Here is a 27,239-nt window from a genome sequence, read left to right as displayed (position 1 = left end):
TGCACCAGGGAACCCTTTGACTTGCACCAGGAACCCTTTGACTTGCACCAGGAACCCTTTGACTTGCACCAGGGAACCCTTTGACTTGCAACAGGGAACCCTTTGACTTGCACCAGGAACCCTTTGACTTGCACCAGGAACCCTTTGACTTGCACCAGGAACCCTTTGACTTGCACCAGGAACCCTTTGACTTGCACCAGGAACCCTTTGACTTGCACCAGGAACCATTTGACTTGCACCAGGAACCCTTTGACTTGCACCAGGAACCCTTTGACTTGCACCAGGAACCATTTGACTTGCACCAGGAACCCTTTGACTTGCACCAGGGAACCCTTTGACTTGCACCAGGAACCCTTTGACTTGCACCAGGAACCCTTTGACTTGCACCAGGGAACCCTTTGACTTGCAACAGGGAACCCTTTGACTTGCACCAGGGAACCCTTTGACTTGCACCAGGAACCCTTTGACTTGCACCAGGAACCCTTTGACTTGCACCAGGAACCCTTTGACTTGCACCAGGAACCCTTTGACTTGCACCAGGAACCCTTTGACTTGCACCAGGAACCCTTTGACTTGCACCAGGAACCCTTTGACTTGCACCAGGAACCCTTTGACTTGCACCAGGAACCCTTTGACTTGCACCAGGAACCCTTTGACTTGCACTAGGGAACCCTTTGACTTGCACCAGGGAACCCTTTGACTTGCACCAGGGAACCCTTTGACTTGCACCAGGGAACCCTTTGACTTGCACCAGGGAACCCTTTGACTTGCACCAGGGAACCCTTTGACTTGCACCAGGGAACCCTTTGACTTGCACCAGGGAACCCTTTGACTTGCACCAGGGAACCCTTTGACTTGCACCAGGGAACCCTTTGCACGGTGACGTACCACACCTTTATATTTCCCTGGCTCCCCATACTCCTTTCCCACGGATGTTAGTTTCTTCTCCGCACTTAGTCTGGATTTGAGTACCTCCCTGACTTCAATGATGGCTGTCTCAGACTGAAGTATGTAGCAAATGATGAGATCAGCAGAATAATTAAGTTTGAGTCAGTCAACCTTTTATATAGCCTATTTTCTTGTTTCTTTCTTCCCCTTTGAAAATATAATCTGAACACTTATGAGTGAATCTGTCAGTTGTTTTATTCATACCCTGTGTTGATCCCGGTCGGTATGCCAGTATGATTTCTTATTCCTGCTGTAAATGACTTTCTCTGAGCTGCTGATATGCTTGATTGAGTCTGAAATGGGTAGTGGGATTGTAATGATAGGCTTTGGAAATGAGTCTTTGCAAATTGTTTTTGATTTCTGCTTTTAAGCGCATTATGATTTCCAACAAGCTGATCCTAATTATTCTTGTTGGGCCAGAAGAAAAGACTGTTCCCCTTGTTTCCCCATCCTCAACTGACAAAGTACATTTCATTAATTGGACAGCAATCAGGAATAGATTATTAAACATTTTAATTTCTATCAACGTGGAGTTGAGCGAGCAGTCCTCTGTGAGCGAGGCTAAGATTTTATTAGAAAGGTCAGACCTAAATGTGTATATATATGTTACCCCGCTCAGCACTGCAGCACACGCACACACTCTAACACAATAAGCAGGCCTGTCCCATCCAGTGCTGACTTACGTCTGCTTGTTAACAGGGGAGACAGGCAAAAACACATGCAATTGAAGTATTGGCATGAATTCCTTTTTGAACCGTGAGCTATTTTGAGATGTTAATTGATCATCACCTCTCTCTCTGACCTCTCCACAGCTAACATGGCAGCGATGTATTATGGGTACTGCATGCTACCTGATGGGACCTACTGCCTGGCTCCGCCTCCCCCAGGGATAGATGCCAACGCTTACTACAGCTCCCTACCCTCTGGTAGCATGCTGGCCGCGCCCTCTTACTCTGGAGCCCCGCCCCCTCCAGGGACCACGCCCCCTCCACCTCCTGAGCCAACCACGCGGTTCATCTACACGGCACCTCCGACTACATTTCCCATTATCCCACCGCCAACTACAGTTCCCAGCCAGGTCCCAGTCTTTCTCTCAACTCCTCCTGCTCCTGTTGTACCTGCTGCTGTCATACCAGAGACCAGGTGTGTGGTGTGGACAGTTATTGGAGAGAAGTGGATATATTTTTTTCTCGATCCTTATACTACCTATTTTTCCCCCACATAATGTGATGCATTGCTAAGCAAGTTTCTTTCTCTTGCCTCTTTCTCTCTCTCCGTCTCTGCTTATCTTTCTCTCTTAAATCAGTTCGCGGCCCCCTGCTCAAGTTGCTGTGGCAGTGCCGGCCATCATTCCCCCTCCCCCTGACATCCAACCGGTTATTGACAAGCTGGCTGAGTACGTAGCCAGGAACGGTGTCAAGTTTGAGACCAGCGTCCGCGTCAAGAATGACCCGAGGTGAGCAGAAACAGACACTGCTCTTCTCCTTACTGAATAAAGATGAACGGCTCACAATGTACTATTTGTTTAATATAATGGCTGTACATCTTATGTGTGTTTCCATCTCCAACACAGGTTTGACTTTCTGCAGTCCTGGAACCAGTACAACACCTATTATGAGTTCAAGAAGCATTACTTCATGAAGAAAGAGGGATTCAGCCTGCCTGAGGTATTATTGTCCTCTGCTTCCCTTTTCCCTCTCTCTGAGTAGTGTGCGTTTAATACCATTTTGCTTGAATTAATTATATACCCGCTGGGGATGTGATGGATCTTAAGTCAATATTGCCTTTCATTCACTGAAATTCTCTCCAGGTTGCTTTTATAAGGCTCTAAAGCATTGGAAGGCCGTGGCTCTTAGGCTTTCATGCTTGAGATCAGAGATCATCAATTGTATGTGCATAAAGTGCCTCTAATGCTGTCCAGATATCAAAAGGCCTGCCTGCCCTTGACTCATGTGTACACTCCAGGTTTACTGGGGGAAAAGGAGGCGGTTTAAGCAGTCCGCTTATCAGAAACCAAGCCGATTCTACTTAACAAAAGGCTTGTCAAGGCTGTTTGAAAGGTTTGTTTAGCTTACCAGGTTCAAATCAATTCAAAGTTTATTTGTCACGTGCGCCGAATACAACCTTACAGTGAAATGCTTACTTACAGGCTATAACCAATAGTGCAAAAAAGTATTAGGTAAACAATAGGTAAGTAAAGAAATAAAAACAACCGTAAAAAGACAGTGAAAAACAGTAGTGAGGCTACATACAGACACCGGTTAGTCAGACTGATTGAGGTAGTATGTACATGTCGGTATGGTTAGTGACTGTGCATATATGATGAACAGAGAGTAGCAGTAGCGTAAAGAGGGGTTGGCGGGTGCCTTTGGTGTGGTTTTCTCAATGAATGGCACCTGCCTGTTCAGCTCCTTGATTTAGCCCCTGGGGTGCAGCTCTACCCTCTTCAACACCCTGTCTCTCTCTTTCTCTCACAATATTTCTGTCTCTCTTATCTGATTTTAGTGAGAGGACATTTTAAGTATAACAAACCTAAGTCTGTGAATTAACCCTGGACTAAGCAAAGCATTTAGCCATGCAACCATGCTTTGTTTTCTTGCTCAATTCCCCGGTTTTATCACACAACAGATGGATGTCAGGTACTTCTCCATTATTCAACAGAGATGTATTTTTTACCCTCCCCTGGGGTATCGGCCGACCGACTCTCACTGGTACTTTTCTAGTGCTCACGAATCTAGCCACGACCCAACACATTAACAGTGCTGCGATACGTGTATAAAGTAATAAAAGCTACTTGAAACTCAGTCAACATTTTACATGGCTCATCTCTTGGTCGACATGTATTCAATTGCGTGACATTTGAAAGCCGTTATGAAGAGAATACGGTTCAGTTGTGTTTGGTAATTATTGGAAAAGTGGTTGGCTGGTAATTCTTAATGGGCTCAGGTGGGAGGCAGACGTAAGTACTTGGTAAAGATATTCTAAAACAGAAGATATCAAGGGTGAGCGGTAACAGACAGAGAAACAATTTATTCATCCATTTGCTAGCTAAGTGCTTTAAGTGGTTTATTTGTACCCCTGGCATGAACGATTGCTCGAGCTAATAACATTACAGTAAACAAATTAGCAAACTTTAAAGGCAGGGGAATGATATAAAAAATGTGACTCTGTGCCTTCAAACTTTGATTTTAAAGCACCCAGGCTTTTGGAATGATTGGTCTTCGCCACCTGGTTAAATTCATTTGCTCCCCGCACAGGATTGAACGTAGATGAAATTGCCTTAAAAGTGTCTCACTGCGCAGGTTGTTAACCTGTGTCATATTAAATCTCGGCCTTAGTCTTTAACGAGGATGTTGAAGGTATTTACTCCTTGGTTCTCTGTGTACTCTGGGTGAGTTTGTGTAAAAACGGCTAGCTGGAGCTGATCTGGTCGGTCAGTTGGATATGCCCACACCCATTACAGTGCTTTTGGAAAGTATTCAGATTCCTTGACTTTTTCAACATTTTGTTACGTTCCAGCCTTATTCTAAAATTGATTAAACAAAAAAAAATCCTCATCAAACTACACACACTATCCCATATTGAGAAGCGAAAACAGTTTTTTCGAATTTTTTGCAAATGTATATTGGAGAAAAAAATGTCTGGGCTCTGGCTGGGCCACGCAAGGACATTCAGAGACTTGTCCCGAAGCCACTCCTTCATTGTCCTTGCTGTGTGCTTAGGGTTGTTGTCCTGTTGGAAGGTAAATCTTCACCCCAGTCTGGTGACTAGCGGGGTCTCTCAGGGGTAGTGTCTCTCAAGGGAGTAGCCAGGCCAGCTAGGGGAGTATCGGCTGTGGTGGCGCGACAGTGAGGATGGCTCTAGCTCGGTCAGGAGAGTAGCGCTGGGAGGGCCTGGAGTACGCCCTCCTGAGCTCTTCCTGCTCATGACGCAGGTCCTCATATTTTCTCTGCAACTCCCTACTGGAGAGGGTGTGGTCACTCCATGACCACAGACTGGCCTGTAGCAGGGCTGGTAATCTCTTAGATGAGAGAGGTGTGTAGGGCCTCGCAGCTCCTCTTCCTCAGGTTCATGATGACTTCGTGTGGCGGGCTGAGGTGGGTTGTGACAGGCATCTTTTGGCAAGATGCACAGATTATTTTCGGTGCACCTCAATATCTCAACTATAGCAGGTCAGAATCTGGCGATACGAAAGACCATGTAAAAACTTCAAGCTGGAGCTGGTCTGAGTGGTCGGAATGCCCTCACCCGCTATATACTTAAAATCAAATAACATTTTATTGGTCACATTCACATATTTAGCAGATGTTATTGCGGGTGTAGCGAAATGCTGATTGGTTTGGTTCTGCCCACTAAAGTGCTGTCTGGTTAGAACATGATGTTGAGACCCATCACTACTCTGGATGGTCACCACCACACAGGCACAGCTGTTTCTATTTGAAAATGTTTTATATGATTGTGTGGTTATATTCGCTGGACGCACACACATCAGTAAGGAACAGCATGTCAAAAGTCTGTCAGCAGCACAAAACTTTGCTTCTTCTCAAGACGGAAGATGGCGCGCACTAACTAAAGGTTAGTGAAGGCAGGTGGTATACTGCAGCACATACAATCGCCCTGATTGGTTGGATGAACAGAGGTGTGAACTTTACTCTCTCTTTCTAACTCACATTTATCTTCTCTGTACCCGCTGTGCTGCTCATATGAGACCAAGACACTGTGGAAAATAGAAGAACAGTGGAGAGGATAGAGAGTGGAACAATGACAAAAGACGTAACGAAACACAAAGAAACAGTGGTGAAAGGGAGACGATGGCAGGGGTGTTACAAGGTGAATTGGGGGAAATGCTATGTGAGTTCCCGCAGAGTAGTTCTGTCTCTATCAGCAGCGTCTGTCTTTATTTGGCGACTGCGGCTGTGATTTCTCTTTCAGTGGAGCAGGGGATCTCTGCTCTCTGGCCTCAGTGGAGTTCTGCTCCCCTGGCTGACTCTCCCACCAGGCTGTCCCTGGCTCTGCAGCAAAATCTGAACAATTTGTTTAATTCATCCAGTGTCTCCAGTCCTTAATTAGGCATCCAGCTCAATTAGGAGAAGTGTCAACAGAGATGAAATGATTCAGTCTGGCTGTGGCTGGCCTGGCTGCTTGGTTATATGCCTGGCCACTTTGGCCGGGTATGTACTGTCTCTCTGCTTAAGGTACCTCTATAAACCCTGCAGTGCACTTGAACTGTCTGATGTATCAGAGCTTAGAATGAACCTCCGATATTCACACTCATCCTCGGTTTAGATTTATATAGATGAATATGGTTACATCTCATCCAGGTAGTTTTTATATGCGTTTGTCTGTGTTCATTGACAGTTTTATCATAAGCCACCATTTATTTTGATGATATGTTTCCACCAGAATCATCTCCTCTACGTTTACGTTGTGCTCTATCGTCAATTGCACCTGAGCACTAAAATTTCAGTGTGTATCATATGATGCATGAGCCCATCTCATTCCAAAGCAGACAGTTTATCTGTAACCACTCTCTAATGGATCTTTGTGCAATGCTCTCTCTAAGCTGCATGCATGCGCTGGCTCGCAGCTCCCCGGGACTGCCCCACAGAATAAATATATCAGCCCGCCCAGAGAAGCACGATATTGGAAGTTTCCCCCCATAATTAACACCATCAACATTTCCCTTTACTGTGGGAATTGTAATTGAATCAACGCAATATTAGCAACTTTCAATGCAACATAACAAAACGAGTGTGTGTTGTAAGCAGAACGCATCGGGAGTAGGATTCTATGGCATTAACACGCATGACTCAGCCCATACTCTACACATACTGGTGCGCCATAACCAGTCAGCTTCAGTAGGCCAACAGTAAATGTAAATAGACCATTGCCATATATGGATCTGTGCCATTCACTTTGAACTGGACTGTTTACAGCATGAGTGGTCATGAGTAGATGCGCTTGTTTTGAGATCAAAATGAGAGCTGCGTATGGGCTTGTTTTGAGATCAAAGCGAGAGCTGCGTATGGGCTTGTTTTGAGATCAAAGCGAGAGCTGTGTATGGGCTTGTTTTGAGATCAAAATGAGAGCTGCGTATGGGCTTGTTTTGAGATCAAAGCGAGAGCTGCGTATGGGCTTGTTTTGAGATCAAAGCGAGAGCTGCGTATGGGCTTGTTTTGAGATCAAAATGAGAGCTGCGTATGGGCTTGTTTTGAGATCAAAGCGAGAGCTGCGTATGGGCTTGTTTTGAGATCAAAGCGAGAGCTGCGTATGGGCTTGTTTTGAGATCAAAGCGAGAGCTGCGTATGGGCTTGTTTTGAGATCAAAGCGAGAGCTGCGTATGGGCTTGTTTTGAGATCAAAGCGAGAGCTGCGTATGCGCTTGTTTTGAGATCAAAATGAGAGCTGCGCATGGGCTTGTTTTGAGATCAAAGCGAGAGCTGCGTATGGGCTTGTTTTGAGATCAAATCGAGAGCTGCGTATGGGCTTGTTTTGAGATCAAAATGAGAGCTGCGTATGGGCTTGTTTTGAGATCAAAGCGAGAGCTGCGTATGGGCTTGTTTTGAGATCAAAGCGAGAGCTGCGTATGGGCTTGTTTTGAGATCAAAGCGAGAGCTGCGTGTAGCCACGTGTGCACATTTGTTCATATCCTTTACTGGTTGGTGAGTTATTAGCCCAGTTAAACATAATTTGCAGTCAGCAAAATGGGAGTGGTTGCTTCCTACAAGAGCACAAAACGTCTATATTTCTAGATATCTTTGAAAGCGAGTCAGGTAAACAGATTTCTTTTTTATTTTGTGAAGTGGTTTCATGCATCAAACAACACAACATTTTCAACAACAACACACCTGGACTACTACTGTAGGCTGAATGATAGAACAGCTATTTCCATTTTAAAATGTTATGGGATGCATTTACTCCAATGTTTTTGATGGTAGGCCACTGTTAGGCCTACATTATGATCAAATAGCCACAGTAGTCTACTTGACCACTGTCTGAAACTGTAACTTTAAGCGGGTACAGCCTCAATGATCACAGTAAACGCGTGCTGGAAGTTGCACAGAATTTTTACAACCTTAAAGTTTGTGCTCAGCAGACCTATAATAAATTGCAGGGAACATTGCTTATATGCCACGCTGAATTAAAGTGCCTATGTGTTGCTCTCCTACCGAATCAGACAGTGTATTACCAACCAACCCCGGGTGCCATTATGACACATTTATTTTAAAAAAGAAAATACATTTCACCTTTATTTAACCAGGTAGGCCAGTTGAGAACAAGTTCTCATTTACAACTGCGATCTGGCCAAGATAAAGCAAAGCAGTGCGACAACAACAAGACAGAGTTGCACATAATGTAGAATAGTAGGGTGGTAGGCAATAAATAGGCCCTAGAGGCGAAAATAATTACAATTTAACATTAATACTGGAGTGAAAGATGTGCAGATGATGATGTGCAAGTAGAGATACTGGGGTGCAAAAGAGCAAGAGGGTAAGTAATAATATGGGGGTGAGGTAGCCGGGTGTGGGGTGTATTTACAGATTGGCTGTGTACAGGTACAGTGATTGGTAAGCTGCTCTGACAGCTGATGCTTAAAGTTAGAGAGGGAGATATAAGACCCCAGCTTCAGAGATGTCTGCAATTCGTTCCAGTCATTGGCAGCAGAGAACTGGAAAGAAAGGCGGCCAAAGGAAGTGTTGGCTTTGGGGATGACCAGTGCAGTATACCTGCTGGAGCGCGTGCTGCTGGTGGGTGTTGCTATAGTGAACAGTGAGCTGAGATAAGGCGGGGCTTTACCTAGCAAAGAATTTTAGATGACCTGGAGCCAGTGGGTTTGTCGACGGATATGTAGTGAGGGCCAGCCAACGAGAGCATACAGGTTGCAGTATGCTCACGTTGGATGGCCCTGACCAGGAATACGACTTTCCCGAAGCGGATCCTCTGTTTGGTCCACCACCCAGGACAATGGATCGGATCCCAGCAGGCGACCCAAAACAACGGCGCCGCCGAAGGGGCAGACAGAACGGTCTTTTGGTCAGGCTCTGTAGACGGGCACATCGCCCACCGCTCCCGAGTATACTACTTGCCAATGTCCAGTCTCTTGACAACAAGGTAGACGAAATCCGTGCAAGGGTTGCCTTCCAGAGAGACATCAGAGATTGCAACAGTCTCTGCTTCACGGAAACATGGCTCACTCGGGATACGTTATCAGAGTCTGTACAGCCACCTGGTTTCTTCACGCATCGTGCCAACAGAAACAAACATCTCTCTGGTAAGAAGAAGGACAGAGGTGTATGCCTTATGATTAACGAGTCGTGGTGTGATCATAACAACATACAGGAACTCAAGTCCTTTTGTTCACCTGACTTAGAATTGCTTACAATCAAATGCTGACTGCATTATCTACCAAGAGAATTCTCTTTGATTATAATCACAGTCGTGTATATCCCCCCCCCCAAGCAAACACCTCGACGGCCCTGCAATAACTTCATTGGACTCTATGTAAACTGAAAACCACATATCCCGAGTCTGAATTTATTGTAGCTGGGGATTTTAACAAGGCTAAACTGAAAACAAGGCTCCCTAAATCTGATTCTACACTTCAAGATTGCTTCGATCACGTGGACTGGGATATGTTCCGGATAGCGTCGAACAACAACATTGATGTATATGCTGATTCGGTTAGTGAGTTTATTAGAAACTGCATCAGTGATGTTGTACTCATGGCGACTATTAACACCTTCCCCAACCAGAAATCGTGTATTGATGGCAGCATTTGCGCAAAACTGAAAGCGACCGGCAACCTGACCGAATTCAAACAGTGTAGCTATTCCCTCCGCAAGGCAATCAAACAAGCTAAGCGTCAGTATAGAGACAAAGTAGAGTCGCAATTCAACGGCTCAGACACGAGAGGTATGTGGCAGGGTCTACAGTCAATCACGGACTACAAAAAGAAAACCAGCCCCGTCGCGGACCCCTGCTGTCTTGCTCACAGACAAACTAAACAGCCTCTTTGCTCGCTTTGAGGACAATACAGTGCCACCGACAAGGCGTGCTACCAAAACCTGCGGGCTCTCCTTCACCGCAGCCAACGTGAGAAACATTTTAAACGTGTTAACCCTCACAAGGCTGCCGGCCCAGACGGCATCCCTAGCCGCGTCCTCAGAGCATTTACGGACATATTCAATTAATCCCTATCCCAGTCTGCTGTTCCCACATGCTTCAAGAGAGCCACCAATGTTCCTGTTCCCAAGAAAGCTAAGGTAACTGAGCTAAATGACTATTGCCCCGTAGCACTCACTTCCGTCATCATGAAGTGCTTTGAGAGACTAGTCAAGGATCATATCACCTCCACCCTACCTGACACTCTAGACCCACTCCAATTTGCTTACCGCCCCAATAGGTCCACAGATGACTCAATCGCAATCATACTGCACACTGCCCTAACCCATCTGGACAAGAGTAATAGCTATGTAAGAATGCTGTTCATTGATTACAGCTCAGCATTTAACACCATAGTACCCTCCAAACTCATCATTAAGCGCAAGACCCTGGGTCTCGATCCCGCCCTGTGCAACTGGGTCCTGGACTTTCTGACGGGACGCCCCCAGGTGGTGAGGGTAGGAAACAACATCTCCACCCCTCTGATCCTCAACACTGGGGCCCCACAAGGGTGCGTTCTCAGCCCTCTCCTGTACTCCCTGTTCACCCATGACTGTGTGGCCAAGCACGCCTCCAACTCATTCATCAAGTTTGCAGACGACACTACAGTGGTTGGCTGGATTACCAACAACAATGAGACGGTCTACAGGGAGTAGGTGAGGGACCTCGGAGTGTGGTGTCAGGAAAACAACCTCACACTAAACGTCAACAAAACAAAGGAGATGATCGTTGACTTCAGGAAACAGCAGAGGGAGCAGCCCCCTATCCACATCGACAGGACAGTAGTGGAGAAGGTGGAAAGTTAAGTTCCTCGGCGTGCACATCATGGACAAACTGAAATAGTCCACCCACACAGACAGTGCGGTGAAGAAATGTGGCTTGACACCTAAAACACTCACAAACTTCTACAGATGCACAATCGAGAGCATCCTGTCGGGCTGTATCACCGCCTGGTACGGAAACTGCTCCGCCCACAACCGTAAGGCTCTCCAGAGGGTAGTGAGGTCTGCACAATGCATCACCGGGGGCAAACTACCTGCCCTCCAGGACACCTACACCACCCGATGTCACAGGAAGGCCAAAAAAATCATCAAGGACAACAACCACCCGAGCCACTGCCTGTTCACCCCGCTATCATCCAGAAGGCGAGGTCAGTACAGGTGCATCAAAGCTGACACCGAGAGACTGTAAAACAGCTTCTATCTCAAGGCCATCAGACTGTTAAACAGCCATCACTAACATTAAGTGACTGCTGCCTACATACTGACTCAAATCTCTAGCCACTTAATAATTAAAAATTGTATATAATAAATGTATCACTAGTCACTTTAAACAATGCCACTTTATATAATGTTTACATACCCTACATTACTCATCTCATATGTATATACTGTACTCTATACCATCTATTGCATCTTGCCTATGCTGTTCGGCCATCACTCATTTATATGTACATATTCTAAATCATTCCTTTACACTTGTGTGTGTATAAGGTAGTAGTTGTGGAATTGTTAGGTTAGATTACTTGTTAGATATTACTACATGGTCAGAACTAGAAGCACAAGCATTTCGCTACACTCACATTAACATCTGCTAATCATGTGTATGTGACCAATAAAAAATGATTTGATTGGATTTTGTAGTATATGGGGATTTGGTGACAAAATTGATGGTACTGTGATAGACTACATCCAATTTGCTGAGTAGAGTGTTGGAGGTTATTTTGTAAATGACATCGCCAAAGTCAAGGATCGGTAGGATAGTCAGTTTTACGAGGGTATGTTTGGCGGCATGAGTGAAGGAGGCTTTGTTGCGAAATAGAATGACGATTCTAGATGTCATTTTGGATTGGAGATGCTTAATGTGAGTTTGGAACGACAGTTTACAGTCTGACCAGACACCTAGGTATTTGTATTTGTACACATCTTTTACCCCAGGCTTTTATCCCAGGCTTTTCATGTGTTGTCTCTCTGAGCCAGAGGTTGGAAAGGCAGTGTGAGTTAAGGGAGAGGGCAGTGGAAGATGTAGGTGGAGAGGAAACAGATTTGTTCTCATTCACTGTCAATGATTAGGCCTAAGTAACTCAGTCATCACCTCCTAAGGGTAACTTGGCAGCATATTCACACTCAGGGAGTTGGTGTCCCATTGTCACTCAACAGTCAACTGCATTCTGCTGCCCCTGAGTATGAAATTAATCTGAAATATGCATGAATGTTCGCATTGTGCTGGTATTGGACTGACAATGCCTATGTGCCTTATTTACAGTATAGTCCAGTAGCATCATCTCACACTCCCCTAACCGTGTATAACCCAACTGCTACCATTTTGATGCAGCCTTGTGGTTCAGCGGGTGTTGAATAGCTGAACACCTGTGTCACATTCCTGTAAAGCTCTTCAACCACTCTAGTTGTGCACAGGGAACTCATTTGCTCTGTTTTACCCCCCCCCCCATCATGGTTGCCAGTTCACTGAGCATGATGACTCACATTTATATTTGTTTTCCTCGTTGTGTCTCAGCAGTGCTACCATCAGAAACATTGTGTGCAAAAATGTCTTACATGCGCCGGTTTGGGAGTTGTACAGGCTGGCTGTACAGGCTGGCTGTACAGGCTGGCTGTACAGGCTGGCTGTAGAGGCTGCTGTGATTTTCCATTGTTGTGTCGTGTTTCCTTTAGGTTTGAGAAAGTGAAAGGTCATTCGAGATTAAGTGATTAGTTTGACATAGTTTTAACTCAACATATTTAATGTTACCAGAGTCTGCTACCAGAGTCAGAAGGCCTCAGTGGAGCAGTGGTCAAATGTAGGCTTGAAGTTTTTCACCCACTTTGGGGAACCATTTGTCATCTGCCAAATAGAATCCATTAACTTGTCTCAGTCCGGGGAGAGAGAAATTTGAAGTATGGAGTCCGTACTCTGTCACAAAGCAGGCTGCACCCACAGGCAAACCAAGCGACCAACTAACAAGCTTATCCATAAACTATGAGGTATGCTGGTGATTTGGGGAAAAGCTATATGGGATGCAGCCTCATTTGTATTAATAATCTGGTTTTCATATTTATTGGAGAGAGAATTAGGTCTGTGAAATCAATTAAAGGAGGCATCAGCCAGTGATTGGGCTTGTTGTGGCCCTGCCTCTGTGGCTTGTCAGATTGGTCTTGACAGCACCAGCCACCAGTTCCACTACTATATAAATTAGTCTTGTTCTGTGACCTCGTTTAGCTGGGATGATGATTGTCTGTAGCGCAGCCTTAGTTTTGTGTGGCGGTTACTCCCATCAATTTAATAGTTGTGTGTTTTCTTCTCATTGTTGATCCTCGCTCCTCGGTGGTGTAATCACTCCGCCTGCTGCCATGTCGGCACTAAGCTATAATCATCAATATTGTTTTTCTGTTGCTTGCGCTGATGGTCGAGATAGCTGCTGCTTCAACCCAGCAGAGGTTTGGCAGCTATCTCAGTGTTTTACTAAAATGATGGGCTTTTGGCTGGAGCCTAATGAAAAGTGGGAAGCATCTGTGGGCCTCCAGACTTCTTCAACAGATCTCCTATTATTTATGAAAAAGTTGCAGAGAATTGTTCTACAATATGAGCCAGGTATAAGTGACTCATAAAATGAATATAATGTTATTATAGCTTGAATTAAAGCAAGGGGAACTACAAGAATGTTCCAAATGCACCCTGTGTGTGTCTGGGTACTACACAATTACATACTTCACATCACCCTGCTTGTGAGGTGCATGAAATAGGTGTTCTCCTCTCAGTACTAACTATGAATATAGAATATGTTCATTCTAACAGTTGGCTGGAGCAGCTTGTGTCTGAATATAATGCTAAATCCACAGCTCTGCTCCGTTCTCCCTAGCCTGAGCACCCGAGTATTTGGCAGATGCTGCCAATCTTTAAGGTGCTCTTTTGACTTTGTAAATGAAAGCTCCCATTTTGACTATTCATTAAAAACAATTTGACTTTAGGTGTGATTGCTACATTCGCTTTCAGTCCAAACAGATTGAAGAAAGAGAGACAGTGAAAAAAAAAGATAAAACATCCCCCCAGTGTTCTATGTTGTTTGTGTTTTGCTGACAATTTCACCAATGAACCGGAAGGAAACACATTTGCCTTGTCACATGTGCACGCACACACACACATACACTCATGCGCGCACACACACACCTAAACTTACACAAACACACACACACGTACACGTTCTGCAAATTAGAGCAATATCCATAGTTCGATTACTGACTGGGTCCAGGGTTCCCAATGATCACTGGAATATTAACAATTTTGAGGCAGTTAAGTTACAGCAGAAAATACCTGATAATGGAACCAGAGGTGGATGCAGGCAGCAGGGAGTTTTTTGGAGGGCTAGCTAGAGTGAGAGCAGAGAGAGAGCGATGTAGTTCTGTTGTAGAGTATCTCTCCAGGGACAGCTTGGCTTCTGGGACTTCAGCTGGATCCTGCTGAATAAGATTAGCCTTATTATAGCTTGTAGCTCTCCCTCAAAGCCTTGTTCTACACGGTGAAACACATTTTAGATGGGAACATTTTAAACTCTCTTCCACTTTTATTGCAGTGTTCCGTAGTGTTTTTTTGTGGTTGTGTGTCATTACTGGCTTGATGAGCAGATAGAATACATGATCAACTACTGCTGTGTGTGTGAGCTTCACTTTAAAGCTAGGGCTAACCTAATGCTGTTAAAAACAATCCACACACACAAACAAACACATACTGTACAGACACACTCACACACTTCCTCTCATGCATGCGCACACACACACACACACACACACACACACACACACACACACACACACACACACACACACACACACACACACACACACACACACACACACACACACACACACACACACACACACACATCTTTTTCATGATGCACCACTGGTGTCTGCAGTTTAGGGCCTTGTTTACAGGCTACTCATGATGCGTCATCCTTAGTTAGCTTTTGGCTGTCGCAGTCCCTCCCCTCCTGTCTCCACCAGCTGCTGGGGCTGCAGGCCTGACTTTGGTGCCTCCTTGCTGGGTTGCGGATGTCCACTCTCTGGCAGTGGTGTCCCACCCCAGGGCCAACCACATTGCATGGCTGCCTCTGTCCCTGCCTGTCCTCCCTCCAGCTCCAGCCTCCATCAAAGAACCCAAGTGACAGAGTGGTGGGGAGAGTAGTGGGAACCTGATTCATCAATATTTCACAGATATTTCCCCCACTACTGCTTTGTCAAATTCAAGGGAAATGTCCTTTCAAGCTGCTTCACCGAATAGACATTTTCAGTAGAGAGAATAGTGCCTGACTTGCTTTGTTTTACCCTCTTCCAGACTCTATCCTTCTCCCTCCTCTACACCTCTACTGCATCCTTTCATACTGTAAAGTCTCTGATCCACAGGAGTGAGTACTATGCCCACTCCTTCTCTCCCTCCGCCCTCTTCCCCCACCCTCCCTTCCTCTCTCTCTCTCCCCTCCAGTGACGGAGGTCAATTCATCACCTTCCTTAAGCCATTCGTTCTCCCGCCTGACTTTAAAGCTTGGTTAGTCTCGTGGCAGAAACCATTGTTCTTGATTTGTGCCTGCATCTGTGTGACTCTGCTCTGCCGATACGTGAGAGAGCCTTTGAAGGGCCAAGACGAGGGGGAACACCTCCGCGTCCCTGAACACAAGTGGTTCAGTTAATTCTCTCTCCTTTCTTTAGCTTTCCTTTTCTTTTCTCTTTCCTTTTTTTTTGTTGTGTCCCAGTTCCTTAGTTGAGGTAGTAGCACCACCTCTCTTAGACACTGTGTGATGACATATGATGTTTGATGCATTCAGATCATGTATCTCTTTTTTTCTCACCTCAGGCCCTGTTAATGAGGTATGGTAAGTCAGTACTGACTTACATGGACAATTGGGAACTTAGAAATCTCTGACTTCTGACTTCAGTGCATTCAACATAACTGGGAACTCTGGAAAAAAAATCATCTCAGACTGGGGAAAAATTGTTTTGAACGGTCATCCAAATCAGAATTCCAAGTCAGAAACTCTGGTATCTTTCTAGAACTCTGACTTGAACATCACAAACGTCATGATTTGACCTCGTTTTTTTCCTGAGTTCCCAGTTGTCTTGAAAGCACCAGAAGTCCATCAGGACTTGCCAGACAGTGACATTAAACGCCCACACCAGTAGAAATCCACTTTTTCGAGCTGAGAGACGATGGCCAAAGCCTACCCATGATGTTCCACAATGATGTAACTCAATAAATCATCGTTTTCAGTCAAAGTATGATATATTTTGGCTTGAAGTGCCAAATCAGAATGTGTGACTTTGGATGTTTCTGTGAGTCTTGCATGTCTTTTCTTACGAGATGACGTGCAAATTCTTTTCAGCCTATGTTTTATTTCAGGGCTGGGTTTTATTTAAATGTTAACAGCCACTATCATGGCAATGGTTATTAATCAGAAACGCTTGCTGCAAAGTTCTTCCAGGTAGTTGAGGCCTAGGCTGTCAGCTACAATGGCAGCCTTGTCAGACCTATTGCCCACCAATCATGACATCATGCATAAAATATGAAGTAGGATTATGATTGTCTAGTCTATCCTCATGTAAGGAGATGTGGGAGAAAATAGCCTACATATTGTTTTCTTGTCTCTTAACGGCTAGCCTGAAGTCCAGACTCTTCCTTTCATATACCTACTAGCAAGCTAGTGATGACTATTCGCTAACATACAACATGTTCTCCGATTTGGTGCTCAGGCTAGTCCCTTTCCTCCTCTGTCTCTTTATTGTTGTCTCTACCTTCCTGCCCCTTGTGCTGTTGTCTGTGCCCAATGTTTGTGCCATGTTGTTGCTGCCTTGCTATGTTGTCTTAGGTCTCTCTATATGTAGTGTTGTATTTTTTCTCTTGTCGTAATGTGTGTTTTGTCCTATATTTATATTTTAAATGTATTTTTAATCCCAGCCCTCGTCCCCTCAGGAGGCCTTTTGCCATTTGGTAGGCCATCATTGTAAATATGAATTTGTTCTAAACTGACTTGCCTAGTTAAATAAAGGTTAAATAAAAAAAAATACTGAGCTGTCATGTTAAGACTTAGGGACTGTATTCAGAGGAGGAGACATGAAGCATGTGTTCTCCCCACTCTGACTGGGCCATGTCGAACTGGCTCTCCACTGGTCCCTCCACCACTGTATGTTGCTATGATTAAACCCCTCCATCAGTGTCCCGTAGTAAACGGTGCACAGAGTGGACAGAGCATTCCAATGAGAACCAGGCCGACAGAGAGTGGGGGAGAGGAGTGATCGGCCCTACGTAGTGTGAAATGGCTTTCCCTTACCGTTCAGCCTGCAACCAACCCTCACTGTGCCTCACTTGCATCTATTTTTGACTGTCAACTTTTAAACCCAATCCCAAACAAAGCAAATAGCATGCTGACATCACTTAGCCTTAGCACAAAGCGTCATAAGTACAAAGCATCTTAAAAGTACAATGCAGAAACAGACAAATGGATTTCGATGAAATATCAAAAGCACCACCCTTGTAAGTTCTAAATCATTTTCACTTCACTAGTTGATGAGCTCTAAAAAGGTAGAGTATTGTATCTGGCATGTTGTAATTTTAAATTCTTAGGACAACCCTGAGCACTTTGTTCTTAAATTAACTCCATCTCAATTCAAAGGGCTTCATTGGCATGGGAAACATGTTTTCATTTCCAAAGCATTGGAATAGACAATAAACAAAAGGGAAATAAACAATAGAAATACTCGAACAGTAAAGTTTTAAAGGAATATAGACACTTAAAATGCTATATTATTGACTATTATTATTCAGTGATGAAACAATGTGCAAATAGTTGAAGTATGAAATGGAAAATAAACAGATACATTTAGGTTTTATTTAGAATGATGTTTGTTCTTCACTGGTTGCCCTTTTTTTGTGACAACAGGTCAACAAATCTTGCTGCTGTGGTGGCACAATGTGGTATTTCACCTAATAGCTATGGGAGTTTGTTTTCAAATTGAGTCTGTACATAGTCAAAGCTTTCCTTAATTTTTGTTCAGTCAGTGTTCAGGTATTCTGCTACTGTGTACTCTGTTTAGGGCCAACTAGCATTACAGTTTGTGCACTTTCTTTTATTATTCTTTCCAATGTGTCAAGTTAAATATCTTTTTGTTTTCTCACGATTTGGTTGTGTCAAATTTGTATGCTGTCCTGGAGCATTGTGGGGTTTGTTTGTGAACAGAGTCCCTGTAACAGCTGGCTGAGATTCATCTCTCTGCAGGTGTGGGATTTGTTATGGAAGGTTTGATAATCACTACTTTTTAGGTGGTTGTAGATTTTAATTGCTCTTTTCTGGATTTTGATAATTAGCGGGAATCATCCTAATTTTGCTCTGCATGCATTATTTGGTGTTTTATGTTGTACACAGATTGTTTTTGTCAAATTCTGCATGCAGTCTCAGTTTGGTGTTTGCCCCATTTTGTGAATTTTTGGTATTTAGCCGACCCCCAGACCTCACAACCATAGAGGGCATTGAGTTCTATAACTGATTTGAAGTATTTTCAGCCAGATCCAAATTTGGATGTCAAATTGTATTTTCCTTTTGATGGCTTATAAGGCCCTTCTTGCCTTGTTTCTCAGATCGTTCATAGCTTTGTGGAAGTTAAATGTGTTGCTGATTAGGGATGCACCATATATCGGTAAACACATCGGAATCGGCCGATATTAGCTAAAAATGCCAATATCGGTATTGTCCCGATGTCTAGTTTAACGCCGATGTTGAAGCCTGATGTCAAAGCTACCGTGCATACCTATATAACGTAGGTACATAACGTAATGACGCCATGTAAAATGTTGCGCTACACGTGCAACACAGCATTCCTAACCTAGCCCACAATGTCTGCTGTGTGCATCGAGCAGTCAACAAGTCGAGCAGTCATTTGAAAGAGTAAGAACATTTCAGTGAGACAACTCAATGGCGAAATCCATTAAAGCCAAGATAATGGAATTCATTGCCCTTGACAATCAACCTTTCTCTGTCGTGGGTGATGTTGGCTTTCGCCGACTGATCGAGCACCGGTACACACTACCAAGTGCGCTATTTTTCGGGATGTTTCCCAACCAGAGTTAGCTTCACAGCATACATAATATGGAACGCCGTTTGGGTCTTTGTGTCAAAAAAGATACAGTAGCACTGTCAAAGCTGTACAAAAAAAGTCTGCATCATTTGTTTGACTGCAACTTCTGGGGTAGCTAGCTTTAGCTTGGTACCTATCTAGTACCAATACAACCAGCCTGAAAACAATGACCAGTAGAAACTGCAGTCAGCTTCATCTGGGTAGTGAGGATCGACCGGACCGGGTTATGTGTTGTGAAGCTAGCCAGGATTAGGCACAATAGTGGAATTTGTGGTTTACCTTCAAAATTAAAAGTATATCATTGATAGTGATGCAAATTAATACAAATAGTAGAATTATGCCATACTTTTATTATGACGGCTAACCACAAAGTCCACTATTGTGGCTAATCCTTATTGTGGTTAGCTTCACATAGATGGGTCCGACCACCATTAATCAAGTAAGAACTGTCTTATAAATTAGGGTTATTTTAGATGATGACACCTAGCTACAGTGGGGCAAAAAAGTATTTAGTCAGCCACCAATTGTGCAAGTTCTCCCACTTAAAAAGATGAGAGAGGCCTGTAATTTTCATCATATGTACACTTCAACTATGACAGACAAAATGAGAAAAAAAATCCAGAAAATCACATTGTAGTATTTTTTATGAATTTATTTGCAAATTATGGTGTAAAATAAGTATTTGGTCACCTACAAACAAGCAAGATTTCTGGCTCTCACAGACCTGTAACTTCTTCTTTAAGAGGCTCCTCTGTCCCCCACTCATTACCTGTATTAATGGCACCTGTTTGAACTTGTTATCAGTATAAAAGACACCTGTCCACAACCTCCAACAGTCACACTCCAAACTCCACTAGGGCCAAGACCAAAGAGCTGTCAAAGGACACCAGAAACAAAATTGTAGACCTGCACCAGGCTGGGAAGACTGAATCTGCAATAGGTAAGCAGCTTGGTTTGAAGAAATCAACTGTGGGAGCAATTATTAAGAAATGGAAGACATACAAGACCACTGATAATCTCCCTCGATCTGGGGCTCCACGCAAGATCTCACCCCGTGGGGTCAAAATGATCACAAGAACGGTGAGCAAAAATCCGAGAACCACACGGGGGGACCTAGTGAATGACCTGCAGAGAGCTGGGACCAAAGTAATAAAGCCTACCATCAGTAACACACTACGCCGCCAGGGACTCAAATCCTGCAGTGCGAGACGTGTCCCCCTGCTTAAGCCAGTACATGTCCAGGCCCATCTGAAGTTTGCTAGAGAGCATTTGGATGATCCAGAAGAAGATTGGGAGAATGTCATATGGTCAGATGAAACCAAAATAGAACTTTTTTGGTAAAAACTCAACTCGTCGTGTTTGGAGGACAAAGAATTTTCTGCAAAGGGACCAGGACGACTGATCCGTGTAAAGGAAAGAATGAATGGGGCCATGTATCGTGAGATTTTGAGTGAAAACCTCCTTCCATCAGCAAGGGCATGGAAGATGAAACGTGGTTGGGTCTTTCAGCATGACAATGATCCCAAACACACCGCCCGGGCAACGAAGGAGTGGCTTCGTAAGAAGCATTTCAAGGTCCTGGAGTGGTCTAGCCAGTCTCCAGATCTCAACCCCATAGAAAATCTTTGGAGGGAGTTGAAAGTCCGTGTTGCCCAGCAACAGCCCCAAAACATCACTGCTCTAGAGGAGATCTGCATGGAGGAATGGGCCAAAATACCAGCAACAGTGTGTTAAAACCTTGTGAAGACTTACAGTAAACGTTTGGCCTCTGTCATTGCCAACAAAGGGTATATAACAAAGTATTGAGATAAACTTTTGTTATTGACCAAATACTTATTTTCCACCATAATTTGCAAATAAATTCATTAAAAATCCTACAATGTGATTTTCAGGATTTTTTTTCTTCTCATTTTGTCTGTCATAGTTGTAGTGTACCTATGATGAAAATTACAGGCCTCTCATCTTTTTAAGTGGGAGAACTTGCACAATTGGTGGCTGACTAAATACTTTTTTGCCCCACTGTATATAGTTAGCTAGCAAACTATAGCTACTGAAACAGATTGTCGATTTTCTATGTTTGCATCCATAAGGTATCTAGCTTTTTTTATGACCAACACTGTATGTGTGTGTGAGAACTTTACCAGCATCATATCATACGTATCGATGAATCATTGAAATATGAAATACGAGTGATAGTGTAATCAATGTGTAATAACTACGTAAAAAATGTATGAGCACGTTAAATTATTATGTGACATGCAGTCATATTCAGGTCCTTATTGGTCAACAAGCTTATTTGATACGTCAAATAGTGTTATTTCACGCGTATTTTTTTTGACATGCATAGACCCAAACGGCATTCCATAGAAATCCTGGTTTAGAATGCAATGACTGAACAAATGAACAACGAAACAGCACAGTAAGTAAGTTAAAGAAATATGTTTCGATTATGTTTTACTGGTAATGGGGACATACGTAAATGCCAACAAAATAACTTTTGTGTGTTTGTGTGACCTTTATATAACACGGCAAGTCAGTTAAGAACAAATTCTTATTTACAATGACGGCTTGGGCGATGCTGGACCAATTGTGCGCCGCCCTATGGGACTCCCAATCACAGCCGGATGTGATACAGCCTAGATTTGAACCAGGGACTGTAGTGAAGCCTCTTGCACTGAGGTGCAGTGCCTTAGACCGCTGCATCCAGGTGTGTTTGTGTGTTAACTATTTAACTGTACTAGAATGCTTAAAAGGCCGCTAAAATGTTAAATATCGGTTATTGGTATCAGTTTTTTTGGCAAGGCAAATATCGGATATCGGTGTCTACCAAAAATGTCACATCGGTGCCGATGTTTAGGCCGAGGTAGGTATAGGTTTTTCTCGGGCAACAGTGTATTCATGGTCCTGGCAACTGGATCTTTTTTGGAACACTATTATTTTTGTCTTACTGAGTTTTACTGTTTGGGCCCAGGTCTGACAGAATCTGTGCAGAAGATCTAGGTGCTCCTGTAGGCCCTCCTTGGTTGGGGACAGAAGCACCAGATCATCCGAGTCTAGTAGGGTGAGGCCGGGTGCTGCAGAATGTTCTATTGTTTAAGAGGATGGGGCTCTCAAGCTGCCTCCCAGTCTCACCCCCAGGCCCTGAGGAAAGAAATCTGAACCTCTCTCTGTCTTTATCCTCCTCTCTCTCTCTCTCTCGCTCTCTCTCCGTTCCTCCGTCCTGTAGTGTGGCTCTCCGTCAGACAGCGTGGGCCCAGCAGAGGGGGAGACTGATGGCGGCAGAGTGGGTAACTGTCCCGCTGACAAATTGATGGAGGGCAAGCTAATAAAAGGTAAGGCGTGATGGAGACGTGGACACAGATGCACAAGTGCTTACACACGCACCCGCAACACACACACACGCACGCGCAATGCTCATACACACACACACACACACACACACACACACACACACACACACACACACACACACACACACACACACACACACACGCGCAACATACACAGGGAGGCACAGTTTGTTTGTGCTCGTGGGGGTGGCAAGCGTGCGTGTGAGGTTGGCTGGCTGGCTGGCTGGCTGGTTGGTTGGTTGGTTGGTTGTGTGTGTGTGTGGCTTCATTTGGAGCTATCAGCTAGTAAATGGCAGTCAAGATTAAGTGGCTACAGGCTGTTCATAAAGCGGTCTGGCTGGCTGAGGCTCATGTCTGGCCCATGGTAATGACATTAAACCCCCAGCTGTAGATAGTCACTCTGTCTGCCTGGGGAAGGTTAATGGTATATGGAAAAAGGAGTGACTGTTACCTCTAACACATTTTCATCTCAAACGACAGCTCGCTTTAATCAAACGTCCCCTCCTCTCTCTTTCACCTCTGCCTTCCTTGCCAGCGTCCTTTGCGCCGATCTGCTTTGCCATCAAAGCCAAAGAAAACGACATGCTGCCGCTGGAGAAGAACCGTGTGCGGCTGGACGACGACTCGGACGATGACCTGGACAAGTTGCTGGGGGAGAAGGGTCTGGAGGCCCTCCTAGATGGGGCGAAGATGGTGGTCAGAGAGGTCCCTGCCCCCGAAGAGAAGAGACCCACTCTCACCCTGGAGGAGCTGGAGGCTAAACAAGGTAGCTAGCTATTTACTGTCCCAATGTGGCTGCACTTTACATATTAAGGAACGTCTTATTTTACTTTACCTAAAAGCTTTTTTGGAATACCCCTCAATTGCCCTGTGTGGCTCAGTTCGTAGAGAATGCTACTTGCAACGTCTGAGTTGTGGGTTTAGTCAATCCTGGAGCTGTTCAATACCCCAAAATGATGTATAAAACCACTACTCGATGTCACTTTCAATAAAAAATGTAAATGGCATACACTGACATGGAACCCAAACTGGCTGCGTGCATGCGCCATCGTGCATAAATTAATTTTGTCCCCCCACACCAAACGCAATCACGACACACAGGTTAAAATATCAAAACAAACTCTGAACCAATTACATTAATTTGGGGAGTGGTCGAAAAGCATTGAACATTTATGGCAATTTAGCTAGCTAGTTTGCACTTGCTAGCTAATTTGTCCTATTTAGCTAGCTTGCTGTTGCTAGCTAATTTGTCCTGGAATATAAACATTGAGTTGTTATTTAACCTGAAATGCACAAGGTCCTCTACTCCGACAATTAATCCACACATAAAACGGTCAACCGAATCGTTTCTAGTTATCTCTCCTTCTTCCAGGCTTTTTCTTCTCTGGACTTTATATTGCGATTGGCAACTTTCATAAATTAGGTGCATTACTGCCACCGACCTCATTCGTCTTTCAGTCACCCACATGGGTATAACCAATGAGGAGTTGGCACGTGGGTACCTGCTTCTATAAACCAATCAGGTGATGGGAGAGGCAGGACTTGCAGCGTGATCTGCGTCACAAATAGAACTGACTTATATTTTAGCCCTTGACAACACAGATGCTCGTTGGCGCGAGCGAGCAGTGTGGGTGCAATAATTGAATAATATAGATTTCTAAATGTGTTTTTCAACGTGCGTACGCGACGCGAGCGTTGTAGTCAGGGTATGAGTGTACAAAACATTAGGAACACCTTCCTAATATTGAGTTGCGCCCTCTTTTTCCCTCAGAACAGCCTTAATTTGTGTCGAATACGTTGCTGTTCCATGTTGACTCCAATGCTTCCAACAGTTGTGTCAAGTTGTGACTGGATGTTCTTTGGGTGGTGGACCATTCTTGATACCCTTGGTACACTGTTGAGCATGAAAAACCCAGCAACATTGCAGTTCTTGACACACTCAAACTGGTACACCTGGCACCTACTGCCATACCCTGTTCAAAGGCACTTAAATCTTTTGTCTTGCCCATTCACCCTCTGAATGGCACAAATACACAATCCATGTTTCAAGCTTAAAAATCCTTCTTTAACCTGTCCCCTTCATCTACACTGATTGAAGTGGATTTAACAGGTGACATCAATAAGGGATCATAGCTTTCACCTGGTCAGTCTGTCATGGAAAGAGCAGGTGTTCCAAATGTTATGTATACTCAGTGTATATTGTTTTATATTATAAAAGTTGGTAAACTGAAGTGTCATACTGTAGTTTGTGCACCTGAATGATAAATATAAAGGGAACAAAGACTGACGTGTGAATGGCCTGTACTAGTCAGCCTGTCTGTGCTGGCTTGCTGTCTCAGTAGGGAAGAAGTCCAGCAACTCTTTGATGACAGTGGAAGCTGATAAAAATGCTTGTTAAAACCAACACGTTCCGAAGGCTACTGCATTTTTAACAACTTCCACTGTCCTCCAAGAGCTGCTGAATTTTCTCTTCACTTCAGTTTGCTTCTCTATTCATGCACCTGATATGTTAAAGGACGTACAGAGGGCCCCGTCTTCTGATGATCAGGAGGTCAGCAAGCTCAATCACCTCACCGTCCTCACCCACCTCAGGCTCTGAATGTCATTACTGGTCTCTCTCGCTCTCTCCCTCTCTTTCTCTATCTTTCTCTCTCTGGTAATATGGCTCTGCTCGCTGGAAGGGCAGCTGGCGGACTAGGAAAGACATCACTCAATCAAATACACATGCACACTTTGCCTTTTTGCTGGAGGTCAGACGAGCCGTGGGAGGGAGGGAGGGGAGAGCTTCCAGGAAGGGTGTAGGAACAAATTGGATACAGTAAACCACAGTCGTATTTCTCACAATGGCTTAGCCCATAATGGAAATATGAAGTGCGTTTGGAAAGTATATAGACCCCTTGACTTTTTCTACATTTTGTTACCTTACAGCCTTTCTCTAAAATGTATTAAATAATTTTTTTGGTCTCATCAATCTACACACAATTACCCCATAATGACAAAGCAAAAACATGTTTTTAGATTTTTTTGGGGGGGGGATGTTTAAGCATTCAGACGCTTTACTCAGTACTTTGTTGAAGCACCTTTGGCGGCGATTACAGCCTCGACTCTTCTTGGGTATGACGCTACAAGCTTGGCACACCTGTATTTGGGGAGTTTCTCCCATTCTTCTCTGCAGATCCACTCTAACTCTGTCAGGTTAGATGGGGAGGGTCACTGCAAAGCAATTTTCTGGTCTCTCCAGAGATGTTCGATTGGGTTCAAGTCCGGGCTCTGGTTGGGCCACTCAAGGATATTCAGAGTATAGGTCGACCAATTAACTGGGTTAACTGCCTTGTTCAGGGGCAAAACGACAGATTTTTACCTTGTCAGCTCGAGGATTCGTTTTTGCAACCTTCCGGTTACTAGTCCAACGCTCTAACCACCTGCCTTACATTGCACTCCACGAGGAGCCTGCGTGGCAGGCTGACTACCTGTTACGCGAGGGCAGCAAGAAGCCAAGGTAAGTTGCTAGCTAGCATTAAACTTATCTTATAAAAAACAATCAATCTTAACATAATCACTAGTTAACTACACATGGTTGATGATATTACTAGTTTATCTAGCGTGTACTGCGTTGGATATAATCGATGCGGTGCCTGTTAATGTCTCATTGAATCACAGCCTACTTCGACAAACGGGTGATGATTTAACAAGCGCATTTGCGAAAAAAGCACTGTCGTTGCACCAATGTGTACCTAACCATAAGCATAAATGCCTTTCTTAAAATCAATACACAAGTATATATTTTCAGACCTGCATATTTAGTTAATATTGCCTGCTAACATGAATTTCTTATAACTAGGGAAATTGTGTCATTTCTCTTACGTTCCATGCAAGCAGTCAGGGTATATGCAGCAGTTTGGGCTGCCTGGCTCATTGCGAACTGTGTGAAGTCCATTTATTCCTAACAAAGGCCGTAATTAATTTGCCAGAATTGTACATAATTATGACATAACATTGAAGGTTGTACAATGTAACAGCAATATTTAGATGCCATCCGTTAGATAAGATACGGAACGGTTCCGTATTTTACTGAAAGAATAAACGTTTTGTTTTCGAAATGGTAGTTTCCGGATTTGACCATTTTAATGACCAAAGGCTCGTATTTCTGTGTGTTACTATGTTATAATTAAGTCTATGATTTGATAGAGCAGTCTGACTGAGCGATGGTAGGCACCAGCAGGCTCGTAAGCATTCATTCAAACAGCACTTTCGTGCATTTTGCCAGCAGCTCTTCGCAATGTTTCAAGCATTGAGCTGTTTATGACTTCAAGCCTATCAACTCTCGAGATTAGGCTGGTGTAACCGATGTGAAATGGCTAGCTAGTTAGCGGGGTGCGCGCTAATAGCGTTTCAAACGTCACTCGCTCTGAGACTTGGAGTAGTTGTTCCCCTTGCTCTGCATGGGTAATGCTGCTTCGAGGGTGGCTGTTGTCAATGTGTTCCTGGTTCGAGCCCAGGTAGGGGCGAGGAGAGAGGCGGAAGCTATGCTGTTACGCTGGCAATACTAAAGTGCCTATAAGAACATCCAATAGTCAAAGGTATATGAAATACAAATCATATAGAGAGAAATAGTCCTATAATTCCTATAATAACTACAACCTTAAACTTCTTACCTGGGA

At 44.2% G+C, this 27,239-nt stretch overlaps 1 protein-coding gene across 3 annotated transcripts in view; it reads left to right on the top strand.

The window, feature by feature from the left end:
- The window catches only part of LOC129818379 (splicing factor, suppressor of white-apricot homolog), a 148,362-nt gene that overhangs the window by 51,122 nt on the left and 70,001 nt on the right, over positions 1 to 27,239 (top strand). For all 3 annotated transcript variants that reach the window (XM_055874210.1, XM_055874209.1, XM_055874211.1), the window contains exons 8-12: positions 1,761 to 2,091; positions 2,255 to 2,404; positions 2,522 to 2,615; positions 22,455 to 22,560; positions 23,114 to 23,344. In XM_055874210.1, coding sequence (XP_055730185.1) covers positions 1,761 to 2,091; positions 2,255 to 2,404; positions 2,522 to 2,615; positions 22,455 to 22,560; positions 23,114 to 23,344 — 912 coding nt within the window. The remainder of the gene's footprint in view (positions 1 to 1,760; positions 2,092 to 2,254; positions 2,405 to 2,521; positions 2,616 to 22,454; positions 22,561 to 23,113; positions 23,345 to 27,239) is intronic.

This window comes from Salvelinus fontinalis, chromosome 21 (genome assembly GCF_029448725.1).
Source record: "Salvelinus fontinalis isolate EN_2023a chromosome 21, ASM2944872v1, whole genome shotgun sequence".
In the NCBI taxonomy this organism is placed as follows: Eukaryota; Metazoa; Chordata; class Actinopteri; order Salmoniformes; family Salmonidae; genus Salvelinus; species Salvelinus fontinalis.
This window is presented reverse-complemented; position numbering and strand designations above follow the sequence as displayed.